Here is a 17,893-nt window from a genome sequence, read left to right on the forward strand (position 1 = left end):
TAAGGGCCAGGAGCTGGGGTGGACAGGGCAGCCAAGGGGGAATGGGGGAGTGGGCAGGAGTCTGGGGGCTCGTGACAGAGCCCCCCCATGCAGTGCGGGGCAGTAGGGGGCAGCGGGGATTGCCCTCCTGCCTGGCATCCAGTGAGTGAGGCCTTTTTTTTTTTTTCTAAAGAGCCAGGAGCTGGGGCCGGGCAGGGCTGGGAGATCGAGCAGGGGACGGGTCTGTGTGATTCAGAGATTCTGCTGAATCAGCAGCAGCCAAATCTCCGAATCAGATTCAGCTGAATTGATTCAGGACAGTGATTCGAATCACCGAATCAAATCACTGTCCCCCAAATCAGCCAAATCTGAATCTGAAGCGAATACTAGCCGCTGCATAGATGCCTACTAGCAAGGTACTTTGGAGCTATCTTGGGTATAACTACATAGAGTGTAATCACTGGAGTGAACAGAATATAGGCATAGTTTTATGCCATGATCCAACGAAGACATATGCACCTCTGACTTTCAGAACATGAGTAGCTCCATTGACTTGAACATGTGAGGAAAGTGGTAGTCTTGCCTGAGTATGTGGACATAAGTACATTTGCACCCCTTTCAAAAAGGCAGCACTTCTAATTATTTTGTGTGAACGAGCCAAGAACAATTCAAAGTCAGTTCAATTCAGTTGAAATCCCAACTTTAACTCTGCTTTATCCAGAGTTAAAGTTGTAAATTTAAATTGTTCTCAGCTTTTGCACATATAACAATTAGACTGAAACAACTGCTGCCCTTTTGAAACATTCTCCTTTGAAAGGGCTCTAAATGTATGTGTGTCCACTCTCTAAGATAGTGGTTCTCAACCTTTTTAGGCTCAAGGCACCCCTAGGCATGAGGAGAGGCATGCGCATGATAAGAGGTCAGGAAAAAAGACCTTATGATGAGAGGATGAGAGCTATGGGACTCTTCAGCCTGGAAAAGTGCAGGCTCAGGGGCGATCTGGTGGCCACCTATAAGTTTATCAGGGGTGCTCACCAGGATCTGGGGAAACGTCTGTTCACCAGAGCACCCCAAGGGATGACAAGATCAAACAGTCACAAACTCGTCCGCGACCAATTCAGGCTGGACATAAGGAAGAACTTCTTTACTGTCCGAACCCCGCAGGTTTGGAAGAGACTGCCACTGGAGGTGCTTCAAGCACTTACTTTGAATGCCTTCAAGAGACATTTGGATGTCTATCTTGCTGGGATCCTATGACCCCTATTGACTTCCTGCCCTTTGGGCAGGGGGCTGGACTCAATGATCTTCTGAGGTCCCTTCCAGCTCTAATGTCTATGAATCTATAAATAGGCTTAAGACAACCATCAGAAAATGGCAGCTCTGACTTTCCATTCATTTTTTAACTACAGGAATATAAAACGGGCAATTCTTCTGTTGCAAAAAACTCAGAAAGACCACAGCATGTCCAAATGTTTTTGACACTGTGGGTTCCTCTTTGAAATCTCTACATTTATCTTGTGAATCATTATCGCAACTGTGTTACCATTTTATCACCTCAAGGCACCCTTAAAAGGATCTTAAGAAATCTTGGGTGCCATGGCCCTTGAGAATCTTGCCCTAAAATATTTCCTTTAGGACAATGTCTTTTGATTTTTAAATCTATCTTTTTGCATGCTCAGAGCATTCTGAATGTAATATACTTTCCAAAAACTCATTTAAGACATGATTTCCACATTCTTTTCATTTGAGTCTGTTCACGATTTCTCAGTTTTCTTACTGAAACTATGTAAGCAGGACCATAAAGAAAATGGCTATTAAAGATTGTTTATTTTATGCTTACAAGAACAGTAGTTTAGATTATTTTATTATGTTCCAGACAGTGATTGCCCAATGAGATAATGTAAGCAAAGTAAAATAAATGAGAAACACAGTTTAATTATAAAAAGCACTATTTAGAAATACATACTGGTACATTTGCAGTTGATAAATACTGGACATAACTCAACTGTCTATGGTACATGCAGAAAAGATTACCTTGGGCAGATCCAGGATTGAACCACGGGGGCATAGCAAAACCCACTTTGGCTGTGTGGCACAGCACAATGAATAGGGTCATTGTGCATGTGTCATACAGTCGAAGCGGGTGTGGCCACAGGCCCTTGCTGTGATCCTGGATGGGAGTTCACTGGCATGTCAGCCTAGCTCCTGCCAGAGATCTGCATGTGCTATGAGCTCTATGAGCACCAGTGTAGGGTCTGCTTGGAGTCCCTGCTCTCAGGAGCCTGCTCCAGTTTTCTCTTCCCTTCCCTCCTTTCCTACCCCCCACCAAAATTCAGCAACAGGGGAAAGAAGGGGACAAGGCAGTGCACAGCCCTGTGAGAGCTGGGGATCAGGGTAGCTGCTGCTCATTGGTTTCTTTCCTCTGCTGCTGAACTCAGTGATGAGGAGGAGGGAAGGAAAGAGCAAACAGCAGCAAGCTATGGAGCTGCCTGAAAGCAGCAAACCCAGAAAGACCAGCCAGTGAGCTCATATCACTCCCAGCACATGTGAAGATCCTAGCAGGAGGTCTGCTGACATGCCAGTGTGCACTGAAAATTTAGTGTGCAGGAGACACACAACCAAAGTGGGGTGCAACTGCACTGTCACACCCCCTTTGGATCTGTCCCTGAACATTATTGACATATCACAGCAACAACCAAATTACAGACAGACAGAAAGACAGAAAGAATATTTGGAGATTTGGACATTTATAGTCCCAAGCTTTATCTGCAGCCAAGGAAGAAACCATACCACTTGATTCAGATAACTGTATGAAAATGCACAACGCTAGTTAAAAAAGCAAACAAAAAAACCTGTACAGTCTTACAAAGCAAGCTCATCCCAGCAAGCGTTTCTTTAGGATTCTTGAATCAGAGTTGCTACTGGAATTTCTGGTAATGGCAATTGAAAGATGCTGTGTAAAACAGAAATAGAAAAAAAAGTCAAAAGTAGACAAGCAGAAGGAGAGAAAGGAAGAAAGAACAAGGAGCCCCAATAAGGTCTAGAAGAGAAATTCTTCCAAATCCCTGTCATTCTCTGGACAACTTCATGGATCACCTGCTGGCTTGATTGATTTATTACTTGATCCCCACAAATAAAGACTTTGCATACCCCCAGTACTACACAGATCAAAGTGTAAGAAGTACTGCTTTAAAACCAACCCTTCTTCTTTAGCATATTTTTAAGCGGAGTGCCACAACCTACCTATTTTTTTAAAATGATCCAGAGAATTAAAAATGATAAATTAATTCTATTCTTTGGGAAATGTATTTGAATCTGGTGTTTTGTTTTATACCATGGAATAGATAGGGGTCAGCTGTAAAATTTAAATATCAATCTAGACCTGGGGGCAGATTTTTAATCACCTGGCAGCTCAGCTTCTTTGGACCTAAAGATTAAAATTAGGCCTATACAACTGACAGACCAAGGGTGGCCAAATTTCCTAAGCCTTCTAGCCACGAATTGACATCCTGACGTGGCCAAGAGTCACAGACACAAAACTTTCAAGATACGCTAGCCCCAGATTACCAGAATAAGTGCTGTATACAGTCCCCCACCTCAAATAGTAATTTGTAGATAAATATTCTTCAGGGGCTGTATTTAAACTGTCCAGGAGCCACATGCAACTTGTGAGCTGCGGTTTGGCTATTCCTCTCATAGACTTCAGACAACATGGTGCCAGAACAGCATATGGGATAATGCCTCACTTTTTCCATGTGGTTGTATTAGAAGCAGAAACTTGGAATTACAGGTTTTCCTTTCTGAATATAAGCCTGCTTCATCCTTTTATATATATAAGTAAAATGAAAAGACAGGCATGTATATATGTGAAGAAACAGGTTTATTTTCAGAAAGGAAAATCTCTAATTCCAAGTTTCTGCTTCATATATATATATCTCAGAAACTTGGAATTAGAGTTTTCATATGTATGTACACATAAGTACACACATGTATAAATATAGTAAAAAATGTTCATCAGAGAAACACTTGATCTTGCAAAGAGAGTAGGAAGTGCTGCTCTGCATCTCACATCATAGGGCAGGTAGCCTTCTAAGGATAAATACAGAGCAATAACTATCAGAAAGATAAAGTCATCTTACATCATTTACAAAACAAACAAGAATTCCTCTGTGACATCAGCTTCCCTATGACTCTCCTTGCTGCCTGTTTTACTCCTGTGGTATAGCAGCTACAAGGCTCATCTCTCTTTTGCAGAATTTTAAGTTGCTTCCTTTTAGTATGACCTATTAGTGTATCAGCTGGCAGTGAAACACTAAACATAATTTTCCAAGAGCCCCACTGAATTTTCCCTTTGATGGCAGTTTGGCAGTTTGTATCATGTGTATCTCATTGGGTGCTGTGCCACATGAATGAGATTCAAGGCTGATAACCTGTGAATGTCACAAGAATGGCCCATTTGCAAATATCTAGATGGTCTAATAAAAGATATCACCTCTACCACAATTTCTGATTCCATATTGAAAACAGAATTTATGGTCGCCCTTCACTCTGAGTTGCCTTCTAGTGATAAATGTGATTAGACCATTTTCTCTTAATGCAATATTTTGCATTATTCCTAAAAGACTTGCTAATCCCTTTTTCTATAAATCATGGTCATGTAATATCAGTCAAGTTATTTAGGCATTGTTATTAATGTTATAGTAGTTATATTACTAAATGAACAGTTTCTGTGTATGGGATACTTTTCTCCTGTTTCACCAGATCCTACTACATATCCAAGAGAGCTTCCATGTGCTGATTTAAACAGGTGATCCCAATGTTAGACCAAACATAAGGCTGGGAGCCAGGAACTCCTCAATTCAGTTTCTAGCTCTGTCACTCACAACCCAATCTCTCAAAAGAAACTAATTGTCCTGTGTTTAATTTCTCCATCTGTAAAGTGGGGATAATATGATTTGCAGCACCAAACTAATAAGAGAGTTTTGAGGATGAAATGCTGTTGAAATGGAAAGCACTGAGGCAGAAAGCTGAGGTTAGGGGCAAAAATGATTTTAGAGACTGGGTTGTTCTGATGCAGGGCTGGATTCTGCTGTTTGCCAGGGTAAAATTACAATCAGTCCATTGACTTCATGACAACTGAGCTGTAGGAAAGTGGATTTTGCCCCCCTGTATTTGGGTTCCAGTCAAGAATCACAGCCATGTTTCAAATTTACAACCCTAAAGATAGTGGCCGAAATACATAATTGCATTTAAATGAGGTGGCTTCAAGAGGTGCAGGAGAAAATGTGGTTCTGTGTAGCTGACCATCTCTGTCTCTTTGGCTTAGTAGACTTCAAATATCATGTTGTAGATGTATACAGATAAAGGTTGTTTTAGGGGGAAAATGAGACGGTTAGTAGGGTTTAGTATTGGAAGGCTCTGATATCCTTAAAACTAGCTTATGAAGCTAATCCCCATTGTAAATCACTCCAAGTTTGCACAAGTGGAATCACAGATGAAGTATAAAAGGACAGATAGCTTGGGAAGCTTTGAAGCTCTGATTCTACAGCACACATCTGAGGTAGGAAGAATGGAAATTGTGAGCATTTCACATTGAGATCAATGTCCAAGTATACATATACTGTCAGAGGAAGATAAACTTTAAATAAATACAGATAGTTGGCTGTACCCTGCTTGCTTCTTCCATCTCTAAAATCATAAAATCATAGAAAATTAGGGCTGGAAGGAACCTCAGGAGGTCATCAGGTTCAAGCAGGACCATCTCCAACTAGATTTTCCCAGCCAAGGCTTTGTCTAGCTGGGTCCTAATAAGCCCTAAGGATGGAGACTCCACCAACTCTCTAAGTAACCTGTTCTTGTGCTTTACTAAAATGAAACATCCACTCCCACAACCATGATGAAGTTGTTATTCCTATGAAATGTTGAGGGACCTTTGAAGCTTTGTTGTGCAAAACTTCAGCATTTTTGTCCCCTGATTAAATAAAAGTGGAAAAGAAGGATGTGTATTTTTGTGCAAGCTGGCTGGTCTTCTGCATAGACTCAATATTATATTAGTATATAAATCAAGAAAGATGCTGCTAAACTCAACTGTGGGAATTTTTGTTTTGTTCTGGATGGTTAAAAAATGTTGTTTGTTTTGAGCTCCTCTTATTGCAAATTCCTCTTTAAATGAAAGAGATTAAAGGCTTTTTGAAAATAGATGGAGCTGTGACAAGTTAAAATGCAATCAGAGTGGAAGCCAAATTAAAATGGTGCATAGTACTTCTGTATGTGCTGTCTGCATTACACTGTGGCAGGGCGCTTGGACAGGCTGCCTGAGAAGCAGCCTGCAGGTGGCGAGGGGGGCTAATTAGAGTGTCACCTGACTGAAAGGGGGCTGGGCTTGAGCTATATAAGCCCAGGGCCTGAGCTGATCTGGCAATCTAGCCCTGAGTGCCACAAGGAGAGGAGCTCCTGGCAGCAGGGCTCCTGAGATAACCGTTGAGCTGGCGGTAAGCTGCACTCAGCATGGGAACAAGGTCAGAGCTCAGGGATGGGCCAGGCCTTGGAAGAGAGAGGCATGGGAACAGGAGTAGGTGAGCTCATGGGGGCTGGGGGCCCTGAGGGTAGAGAGTGTGTCAACAGGGCCAGGGGCCTAGCGCCTGAGAGGGGCGAGGCAGACCTTGGAATACGTGGGCCTGAGAACAAGGGTAGAGAAACCCAAAGCATGGGGAGGGGCAAACAGAGGTCTGTAGCCCAGGAGAGGCAAGTGCCAGGAGGCCTGAGGTTGGAGCCCAGGAGGGGCAGATGTCAGCAGGGCCAAGGACCCCTGAGATCAGTAGCCCAGGTGGGGCAGATTGTCAGCAGGGCCTGGAAGCCCAAAAGTCTCATTGGCCCAGAAGTGGCATCAGGGCCCAGAGATAGACCGAAGGTCAGGGACCACTGCTGGAGACTGCCAGAGTCAGGGAGCCTGGCGATCTCAACTGCCCTAGGAGCAGAGCCTGGGCCCAGACAGGGGCCAAGGACTGAGGATCACAGATGGAGACCAAGGGGGCCAGGGATCCTGTAGCCTAGGAGGGACAAGGACTGGGACTGGGAGCTGAGCCCATATGCCCAGAGAAGGGCAAGTGTGAGGAGGGCCTGAGAGGCTAGGGCCCAGAAGGGGGGAATATCAGCAGGGTCTGGGAGCGTGAAGGTCTCACCTGGCCTAGGTGTGGGGCCACAGCCAGAGACTGGGAGGGCCAAGGAGCCCATAGCTTGGGAGAGGTGAGGACTGGGGCCAGAAGCTCAGAGCCCAGGAAGGGGATGTGTCAGTATATCACCTGCGAGGCTTGGGAGTGGGAATTGGGGAGGATGTAGCTCACATAATCGGCTGTTAAGGCAAAGACCACAGGCACCTGTGGTCATAAGGATAAGAGCAGGCTTGGGAAACCTTGGCAGCCTTCCTTTCCTAAGAAGTTAATAACATGAAAGCATGGCAGGAAAGTAAATGGGAGAGTGCCCAAAGGGAGCCAGGTTTTTTTTATCAAGTTTTTTATGAGAAAAATGTTAGAGATCAAGGCCGTGTGTAGATGAAATGAGGGGCATGTGTGCACAACACTTTAAAGTGGGTTAAATGTTTTTGCATCGCTTTAAAGGTGTTGGTGTTTGCACATGTCAGCGGCATATTGCGCAGTAATTCTAGCTGCTGTAGCAAATTTGGCAGCATAATGCACCTTAAATGACTTGGGGAGCAGCAAACTAAAACTCCTGCGAGGAGTTTTATTTGCTGCTCTACAGCCTCGAAGAGAAACATTGGGGTCTGTGCAGCTCAGGGGCTCTGCAGGTAGCCTGGCAGCAGCCTGGGAAAGCATGCTCTGCCCAAGAAAAAAAGAGAAAAGTAGCGAGCCTAATTTTTCTTTTTTCCCCTGGAACCTGCCTGAGCTGCATGGGAGCCCAGTGTTTCCCTCTGTGACTGTGGTGCCTCCCGGGACCACCCGAGCCACGTGCTGCCTGGGGTGGAGGCCACTGCTCCCATGGAGGGAAGCACCAGCACCCCCCTGCAGCCCAGGGACTGCTCCGCCCACCAGCAGCTTGCCCTCCCTTTCCTGCCACCGGAGAGGCAGATAAGTTTGGATGTGTGCACAACCCGGGGGTTTAAAAGGCCCTACATTGAAGTGGTGTTTTGAAAAACCCACCACTTCAATTTAGGGCCCCAGTTTCATCTACACATGCCCCAATTCTATAGTTATATCAGTAGGATCCACAAGTTGGTTCCTGAAGAAATCTAATAAATGCAAATTAACCAATATCTCTCAGTATTTTTGTGTACATTTTCTTTAAAGAATGATTGTCCAACTTCTGGAGGCAGGAGGTCCACATACCACGTGGGCCACATGGATTCCAGACACCCTTCCCTCCCTCCCTCCCCCGATTTCCATCCATGCTGCATGGGCAGCCTGGCCTGTTCCACCCCTCACAAAACCAGCAATGTGAGCAGTTCAACCTCCCCCATGGCTGTGCATGAGCAAACCAGCCCCTCTCTTACCATGCAAGCAGCCTGGATCTCCCTCCACCATGTGCAGTGACCCCTCTCACTGCCTACCTTTGCCCCACCCACAGGAATGGGGGCAGGAAGCAGAAGCCAGAGTACAGAGGGAAAGCCTGGGGACCCTGGCTGCTGCAACAGTAGAAGCAATGTGTGGAGCAGCAGCTGGACAGAAGCCTGGGGACCGCATTTTAATCCTTCATGGGACAGTTGCAGTCTGCAGTTAGACAGCCATACTTTAAAGGCTTTCCCCAAGTCTGGGCCTGAAGAACTAGCATCATCACACAATCTCCACCATCCAGGAACTGGAATTCTGTCACAGAATAAAGCCTCCCCTTACTCCAGACCCACAAAAGTTTTTGTTTGTTTGTTTGATTGTTTTGAGAAAGTGCCTATGAAAATCATAAATACAAAAAAAAACCCAACCCAAAAAAACAAGTGCAGGGGACACAAATGCAAACATGGAAACCAATGTAGCTGCATACACATATACATTAGCACATATCTACAAATAACTACCTGATGCAAGTATTTATAAAATGTTTTCCTTAATAAATCAGGCACTGATCCTGGAATATTAATATCAGTGCATTTTTTCACTCAGTGAAGGGTTAGGCTTATGGTCCCCTATGAGTCTGTTTCACTGTGAAGCCCAGATCCTGTGTAATAAGAACATTACCTCCTACCTCCTTGATGTGGGTAACAATTACAGTATCTGGCAACTGGCTAGAGATAACTTAGAAAATCTTTGCTGAGATTTGAATGGTGGTAAATTAAACGGTTAACAATTATTATTCTATTAAGTGTTCACTTCATCACCAATAGTAAGCAGATTAATTTTTAAACTAAATTTCTTAAATGTTCAGAAACTCAGTGAGCTCTTAAACCTCATCTTGTCTCATAGTAGAGCAAATTCTGCACCCAGTCTTATTAGTTTAAATCTGGATTAATTCCAGCGGAGCAACAAGGCTGAATTCAGAGCTGTACCCAGTGTCTTTCTTCAGTAAGTATAACAAGCTCTTTATAAATTAAGGCCTACTTCAAGATTAAATGAAACATCATATATTTTTACTGAAACAAGTCATTGATATAACAAAGCCATGATGAACATAAACATTTTCACTGACCATGTGGGAAATGCAGAAGTTTGTTTTAAAAGTTTAATCCTCAATTAGATTTTTCTGTTATACCTGACATTGACCCCTATGTAACATCTGTATCAGAAAACAAACTTCCACTACAATATGATTAATTTAAAACACGACTATATGACAGTACTATTTGCATGAATATTACATGCATATTGTACCTTTTGCTGCCTGTTGACTCCATAAGATTTGGAAAGTTCTAAAAGAACGTTGTCCAGTTGCTGGCTGTAATGTCCTAACATTTATACTGTGAAGCAAGGGCACTGAGCAACTGGTAATACACCGTACTAGGCCAGCCATCTCCACAAATGGAGGGAAAAAACACTCCTCTGTGCCCTTGATGTTGGTCTAGTTGCCCTGTAGGTATAAAAAAATCTTATTAAAACCAAGTTGCTTGATTAATCCAACTCACATCTGTATATTTTTATGTTCAAGAGGTCACAGCAAAGAGAAAACCCAGCCATATCCCTCTAATATTACACTGTAGAATGACTTAAAGCACAAGGCCTTTCCATCAGGTGATGTCTGTGGAATTGAAAGATGATGACTTACCCAGGCATTCTGCCAAGTCACAGACTCAGCCTGACTTCAGCTAGTCACAATTATAAACAAATTGAGCAAAGGTTACAGAAATATTTTGTTTTGACTTCTAATTCTTCAGTCCAGGATAATGCCTAACAGTGCTTTCCTTGCTCAGACTACTGATTATTTTATACAACCAGACTGTTCTATGCAAAAGAAAAACCTTTTCATGACAGAAAAGTTTTAGTTTAAGACCTTTCACTGATTTAATTTCTGACACCAACAAGGGGAAGTGAAACAATGAATTCCATGGCCACACCACAAATCTCCACATGTAAAAAAAGTCTTGCGGATAGCAGCTAGCAGTCCACAGAGCACTGCTTTCTCTTTAAAATCATTCACCTCCAAACTCCAGTCTACTGATATCATGGTTGCACACAGTATGGGTCATATACTAAAGACACATATTCATTGTACTTCACCAATATTTTAATGAGACTGTTTTAACTGATTTAAAAGTAAGTATCTTTTCTTGGTTTTACTTTATTTATCAGCTCTCAGAAGATAAGAGCCAGATATGCAGTTACTACAAATGTGACACTTCTGGGTATTAGAGTTCCATATTGGGCAGATATGGGCACATCTATACGTGTGCTTTAATGTGCATTAAAGCGTCACTAAAAACCCATGCACTTTTGCTAATGCACATTAAAATAGACTAATGTGCACTAGTGTGTCACTAAAACCCATGCTTTTTAGTTAATGCACATTAAAAAAGGCTAACACGCATTTTCCTTGTACCTCACAATGGAGGGCACTTTTACATGTGCTCTGGGTGTGGTGCCTTAATTAGAGCAGTTCAGAGAGCCACTCTAATTAAAGCACCACAGCATCTCGTGTGTCAGCGTCCCCATGCTTTAAAATGGTGGTGGGGGCACTTGAACTAAAGCTTGTTCAAAGAGCTTTAGTTCAAGTGCCCCACTGCTGTTTTGAAGTATGGGGATGCTGATACACAAAAGGCAGGAGGCTGCTGGGGCATGTTAATTACCATACTCCAGCAGACTTGATTAATTGAGTCTGCCCCAATGTGTTGTAATTACAGTGCATCAGGGCAGCTTCCACACTCATGTACAGGTACCCAGAGGTACTAGATTTAATGCACACTAGCTAAAATGTGTTAATGCACATGTAGACATGCCCAGAGAGGGGAAAAGTATAGTAAGGGGGTCAAAATGAGGGAATGCAGTTGGTGGCATACTCCTGCAAATTAGTTGATAGTCTGACATACACGACCCAGTGAGTAACCCAACTGTTCCACCCTACTCTCACCCTTGAACTTGGCCCCAGGTCTCAGGGTAAATAAAGAAAACTGAGATAGGCTATTTGTGTGTGTTGATAATGCAGGATGCCTCAGTGGCAAACTCCAAGCAATTGGTATCCCGTTCTCTCCCAGAATCAAGAGACTGGCACTTCAGAAAAATACATGATATTATCTTAAATTACACGCCATGTTCTTTTTGTTTATCTTTCAGTTTGGGGACCTTTAAGGTTCACATTTTCAAGCTTTTATCTGCAAGAAGAGAGCTAGAAACTGACAAGGTTTTTGTGGAGGAGGATGGGTTTCTTTTTACTTTTAAATACAGATATAGTATTTCCATGACTCCAGGAACTAAGGCAAAAAAATAAAACAAATATTACCCAACCTGCAACAAAGCATACCAACACTGAATTTGCTAGCAATGAAAAGGGAAGAATCCTGTTCTATCACCATCACCTTTAAACCATTTCCTCTTCTGGGCAGCTATTATAGATCAGTGATTCTCATCTAAGATGCCCTGAGATTCTTTTAAGGTTGATGCAGGGTACTGCTCAGTATTAGTGCTGTTAGGTACGCAAATGCCTACATATGATTCACAATGTAAACCCAGAGTTTTCAAAAAGGACTCCATAATGTTAAAAACACTCTGAATTCTGTCAGCACAAGAACTGCTCTAGTATTTTTCTGTAATCAGTAAAATGAGTAAAAGGTAAGGGTCGGCATTTCCCTAGGGGCACCATGAGTCTAACAAAGGGTGCCTTGAGTCTAAAATGTTTGAGAACCACTATTCTAGTCAGCAAGTGAGTAAATGAAAAGAGGTTTGGTTTTATTACATCAGCTCCAAAGAAATCGGTATTAACCAGAAAAGAATTTAGTTAATAAAACCAAAACACAGAAGTAGCCTGTTAAGAATTTTGATCCCTTCTCTTCTTACTGAACAACAGCTTTACAGCAACATTTCCATCAAATCCCTTTTTCATTTAAGAAGAGTGAAGGGAAATTCACCCTCCCATGTCTTTCAGTACTGTTCTTTAATGCTTATAAAGCATTATAGGTCAGAGCTATGGAGTTATTACAGAGGTGGGCAAAATACAGCTGTCACAACCCCACTATCCCGGCTCCAGGCCCACCTGCCCATCCCGCTCCCAGATGCCACTCCCCATCTGCCCACGGCCCCATCCCAGTTGCTCAACTCATGAGTGGGGAGCAGAGCCACCTAATGAGTTATGGTGAGCTGGAGGGGGAGGGAGGTGCTGAACCAGCCCACATTTAAAAGTGGCCCTACAGCCCAAATAATTGCCCATCCCTGAGTTATTACCATTACACACTTCTGGTTTGGCAACTGTTACCAAAATTTAATCAGATGAAAATTGAATTAAATTGTAGAGGATATTAGGTCACCAGATAGCACCTTCCAGTAATAAAAAACATATTAATTAAAGCCATTTTACAGTTATTACTGCCACTCACCATATTCATATTGTATATAATTATTTGGAATAACTTAATTTGTTAAAATTTTAAAGATATTTTAAGGTTAACTAAACTAGGATAAAACCTGAAAATGCAGTGTTATGATCTTTGAATGACTCCTTATGATGGATACAATATTTTTTCCATGTTCATGCAATATAAAACATTACAAAAAATTATTAGGCAAATGTATTTTGCAAAGACATTTTAACTCTGTGAAGAGCTACAAAGGTTTCATAGACTGACTCTAGTTCATAATCTGAATATATGGTTTCAAAATTATTTTTGTTAAATTATACATACATGCACATTAAACAAAAAACACGTTGCATACATAACTAAATCCATCCAACTCTACTTCATACTTACTGTCATGGAAACAAAATTTCCTCAGTGAAACAGAACAAATGGCTGCTACTCCTTTTCTAGGCAATTCATAGTTTCATAGTTGGTAGGATCAGAAGGGACCTGAGCAGATCATCAAGTCCGACCCCCTGCCATGGCAGGAAAAAGTACTGGGGTCAAACAACCCCAGCAAGGTGTTTATCCAGCCTCCTCTTAAAGACCACCAGGGTAGGAGCGAGCACCACTTCCCTTGGAAGTTGGCTTTAGATCCTAGCCGCCCTGACAGTGAAATAGCATTTCCTGATGTCTAGTCTGAATCTACCCTCTGCCAGCTTGTGACTGTTATTTCTAGTCACTCCTGGTAGCGCTCGGGGGAGCAGGGATTCTCCCAATGCCTGCTGGTCCCCCCTGACTAGTTTGTAAACGGCCACTAGATCCCCCCTCAGCCTTCTCTTGTGGAGGCTGAACAGGTTCAGGTCCTGTAGTCTCTCCTCGTAGGGCCTGCCCTGCTGCCCCCTGATCATGCAGGTGGCCCTCCTCTGAACCCTCTCCATGCTGTCCACATCTCTCCTGAAATGCAGCAACCAGAACTGGACGCAGTACTCCAACTGCGGCCTGACCAGTGTCACACAGAGGGGGAGGATCACTTCCTTGGACCTGCTCGAGATGCATCTGTGGATGCATGACAAGGTACGGTTGGCCTTCCCCCCCACACTGTCAGCCCATGTTCATTTTGGCATCAATAATATTTCCAAGATCCTTTTCTGCCTCTGCACTGACGAGAAGGGAGTTCCCCAGCCTGTAGGTGTGCTGCTGGTTCTTCCCCCCCAGGTGCAGTACCTTGCACTTATCAGTGTTGAAAACCATCCTGTTCTCATCCGCCCACCCCTGTAACCTGTCTAGGTCCAATTGCAGCCTATTCCTCCCTTCTAGTGTGCCCACATCCCCCATATCTTCGTGTCATCAGCAAATTTGAATAGGGTGCTTTTTACCCCCTCATCCAAGTCGCTGATGAAGATGTTGAACAGCACGGGTCCAAGGACCGAGCCCTGGGGGACCCCACTGCCCACATCCCTTCAGGTCAAAAATGACCCGTCCACCACCACTCTCTGGGTGTGGCCCTCCAGCCAGTTAGCGACCCATTTGATTGTAAAGGTGTCGATGCCACAGTCCCCTAGTTTTTTAATGAGAATGGGGTGAGAGACAGTGTCGAAGGCCTTCCTGAAGTCCAGAAAGACTACGTCCACTGCTACCCCTGCATCTAAGGATTTTGTGACCTGGTCATAGAAGGCCACCTACTTATGGATAAGGGAAGTAACAAGAATCAGGGTACAAGATTTGGATGCTGTCAGGCTTCTTCATATTTTTCCCCTATAGAACATGAAACACTGACCTACTATTATCTGAAAATCCCCAAACATTTGACCTATAATGTATCTGGTACTCAAGTATCCCAAATCATCTCTGCATGACAAAAGTGAAAGATACTAGCAAGTAGGGGTGTGTGAAATGGGCCCTATTTGATTCAGATTTGGATTCAGCCTGAATCAGGGACAGTGATTCGATTTGTTGACTCGGATCACTGTCCCTGATTTGATTTGGCTGAATCCGAATCTGAAGATTTGATGCTGATTTGGAGAATCAGCAATTCAGACATAGACACAGCTTTAAATGTTTTTTCTATGTACCTTGAAGTACCAGGTGCAGCTTGCGAACGTTGTGATGCTGGGGTGGATGGAGCATCCCATAGGAGCAGGGGGTGGGCACATGCTCAGCAATGAACCCAAAAGTGAACCAAAAGTACTTCTGGTCCACTTCCAGGTCCACCAGGAGCATGCTGGGGGCCTCCACCATACCCCCAGGCTCGGCGATAGGCCACAGGGGGACCCCGGGTTCCCCTGCAGACCCAGAAGGCACCAGTTGCCAAGCCAGGAGGATGCGGGAGGGCCCCTGTGTGCTCCCTGGCAGACTTGGAAGTGGACCAAAACTGCTTCTGGTCCACTTCCAGGTCTGCTGCCAAGTGTGCTGGAGACCCCTCCTGTGCTCCTGTGGGATGCTGCATCCGCCCCAGCATCACAGCATTCAAGAGCAACCTGGTACCTTTGAGGTATGTAGAAAAAACATTTAAAACTGTGTCTATGTCTGAATTGCCAAATTCCTGAATCTCTCCGAATCAATTTGGGGGGTTCTGATTCAATTCAGAGAGATTAAAGGGTCTCCTGATTCAATTTGGATTTGGAGATTCAGCTGCCAAATCGGGCCGAGTCTCCACCAGATTGAATCAGCAACCGAAGCTTCACACAGCCCTACTAGCAAGTAAAGCCAGATACAGATTTGTAATTTACTCTGATACAAAAGCACGATCACAAGCAAACTGATTCACACTGAATGAAATAGAGGCCATTTAAAAAAAAAAAGTCTAAGCAAGCCTCCTCCAAATGCAACTGTTTAATACCACACTGCTTGCTGTGGTGGAGTAAAAGTCAATATATATGTTTCCAACATGGTGCTGACATCTGCAGTTCCCAGGTATTAACATCCTTGTATGGAACCTCCCAGGCCTCCCACAACTGATGTCTTGCAGCCTGAAGGCCCATTGAGGATTCATAAGCCTTTCATAAAGCTTGATCATGATTTCATTCACATTACGTTTGCATTGGTGTACTTCTGTTCACCTTAGTGAGATGAATTTATAGTAATCTTAATTTATACCAGCATAATTTGGACCAGACATTGATCTATTATATTCCTTCCCTAGTAGATGTTACTATGACCCCTAATTTCAGCCCTGCCACATCTCACTCAGTGGGAAGGAGATTTCTTTATTTCGGGAACAGAGAGGTGTTTAACTGCCCCATGCCTCTTGAGACACAGGGTTGTGCTGCATATTTGTATGAGATATTTAATCTCACTCACCCTGTCACCACAGCCCTGTCCTGCAGCAACAGCAGGAGTAAACCCCCCTCCCTCCATAAAAGAGGGGACTGTTATGCCAGCCAAACCTGTAAAGGCAAGTGGGACACACTAAAAGAAGAAGACAAATACAATGAGACTAACCTGAGATTGGTGTCCTTAGGAGTTTCTGCTGTCCCCCGTGAGATACAAGCTGAGGGAAGGGGACAGTCAGAAAGTGACCTTCATGTCAGCAGCTCAGTGGCTCTGGGCACAAGTACATTCATGTGATCTATAAAAAGATACCATGTGATCTGAAGACATTAAATTTGGTACTAGGAGCATGGAGACTCATAGCAAGCATGCTGGGGGTTTCTGGCAGCTTGCCCACAGCTCTGATATTTCGGAAGCTCCCTGAAGCACTGGAGAGTGCATTTAGTCTAGCAGTGAGATCTTTTCTCAGTATTTCTATAAGAACAGTCAGGGACAATAACCTTAAGTACCTACAGGCACTGATCCCTCTGCCCCAGGACCTAGCTCTGGCAACTTAACAACACATTTCTAATGTCCTAGCACCACTATAGAGGTTAAGTGATGACCTTAACTTGTCACAAGGCCTGCATTTTCTTTCTTTTCTTGCATGTGGTCTTTCCCTTTGATACTCAATCAGCCCCAAGTAAGGGGGACAAAATGGAGCTGGGTCCTATTCCCCCTGGCTTAGGAGAGCAGCACTTCATTCCACAGATCCCTTCTCCTACTCAAAGCTCCATCTCTTGTTTCACTCTAATCACCACCATATTGTCTTTTATAAAAGCTATGTGAATAGCTTGAGGTCCTTTTCAACACTGCTGTAAAATATGTTTTGTACCACTTGTGCCAAATACCCCTATGTTTGTATAATGGCAGCATCCTCCCAGCTGTGTTCTCAAAACAGACAGCACTGGTTAAATACATAGGGATCATTTCACTCACCAATGAAATTATTCAGTCCTTGGGTAAGAGGCAACAAGCAGCAAAACAGGTTACAGTAGAGGTGCTCAACCTCTGGCCTGCAGGCCAAATGTGGCCCACAGAGCCATCGTACCTGACTTGCAGGGCTCCCCACTGGTCAGGAAAATTGGTATCAGGGAAGAGGTAGCCATTAATACAGCCACCCTCAACCCCTACCAAATTTCCAAGCCCAAGCGCCCGGTCAGATCCAAGCCAATCTCCCTTCCCACTGTGGGATTGGGTTAGATCCAGGCCATGCCCCACCTCTTCAAGCCTGGGCCACACCTCCTTTCCCTGAAAGGCTGGGCTAGGCCATGCCCACTTTCACCAGCGAGGCTGAGCCATGCCCCCTTACCCCCAGGAAGCCAGTTTGGGGCCAGGTCACATCCCACCCCCCCTTCCACCTGCAGGGCTGGCTAAATCTCCCTTCCCCAACTGTGCCCTCTGTGGCTAGATGGTGACCACCACACCAGCCCTGGGTACTGGATCAGAATTACCATGTGGCCTGAGGTTGAACCAGGCACTGTCCATCTGGCCTGCCTGATGGCTTACATGAACCATGAGACACTGTCTACTCCTAGATTCACTTAGTTTCCATGCTGGACATTATTTTTTATATAATTATTGCAAATTACATAGAGGCTATGGACCAAGTTCATTAAGACAGTAACTGGGCCTCTCCACACTGCCAGCACTGTTTCCTTCCTGACTTGAATACCA

The 17,893-nt window shown here is 44.0% G+C and overlaps 1 protein-coding gene across 2 annotated transcripts in view; it reads right to left on the reverse strand.

The window, feature by feature from the left end:
• Positions 1–16,461, reverse strand: part of LOC112548819 (NAD(P) transhydrogenase, mitochondrial-like) — a 32,308-nt gene extending 15,847 nt beyond the window's left edge. For both annotated transcript variants that reach the window (XM_025195548.1, XM_025195547.1), the window contains exons 1-2: positions 16,349–16,461; positions 9,795–9,990 (exon numbers count right to left, since the gene is read on the reverse strand). In XM_025195548.1, the coding sequence (XP_025051333.1) occupies positions 9,795–9,933 (139 nt within the window). In that variant the 5' untranslated portion in view covers positions 9,934–9,990; positions 16,349–16,461. The remainder of the gene's footprint in view (positions 1–9,794; positions 9,991–16,348) is intronic.
• Positions 16,462–17,893: the final 1,432 nt, after the last annotated feature.

The sequence above is a fragment of the Alligator sinensis genome, unplaced genomic scaffold, assembly GCF_000455745.1.
Source record: "Alligator sinensis unplaced genomic scaffold, ASM45574v1 scaffold1572_1, whole genome shotgun sequence".
NCBI lineage: Eukaryota > Metazoa > Chordata > Crocodylia > Alligatoridae > Alligator > Alligator sinensis.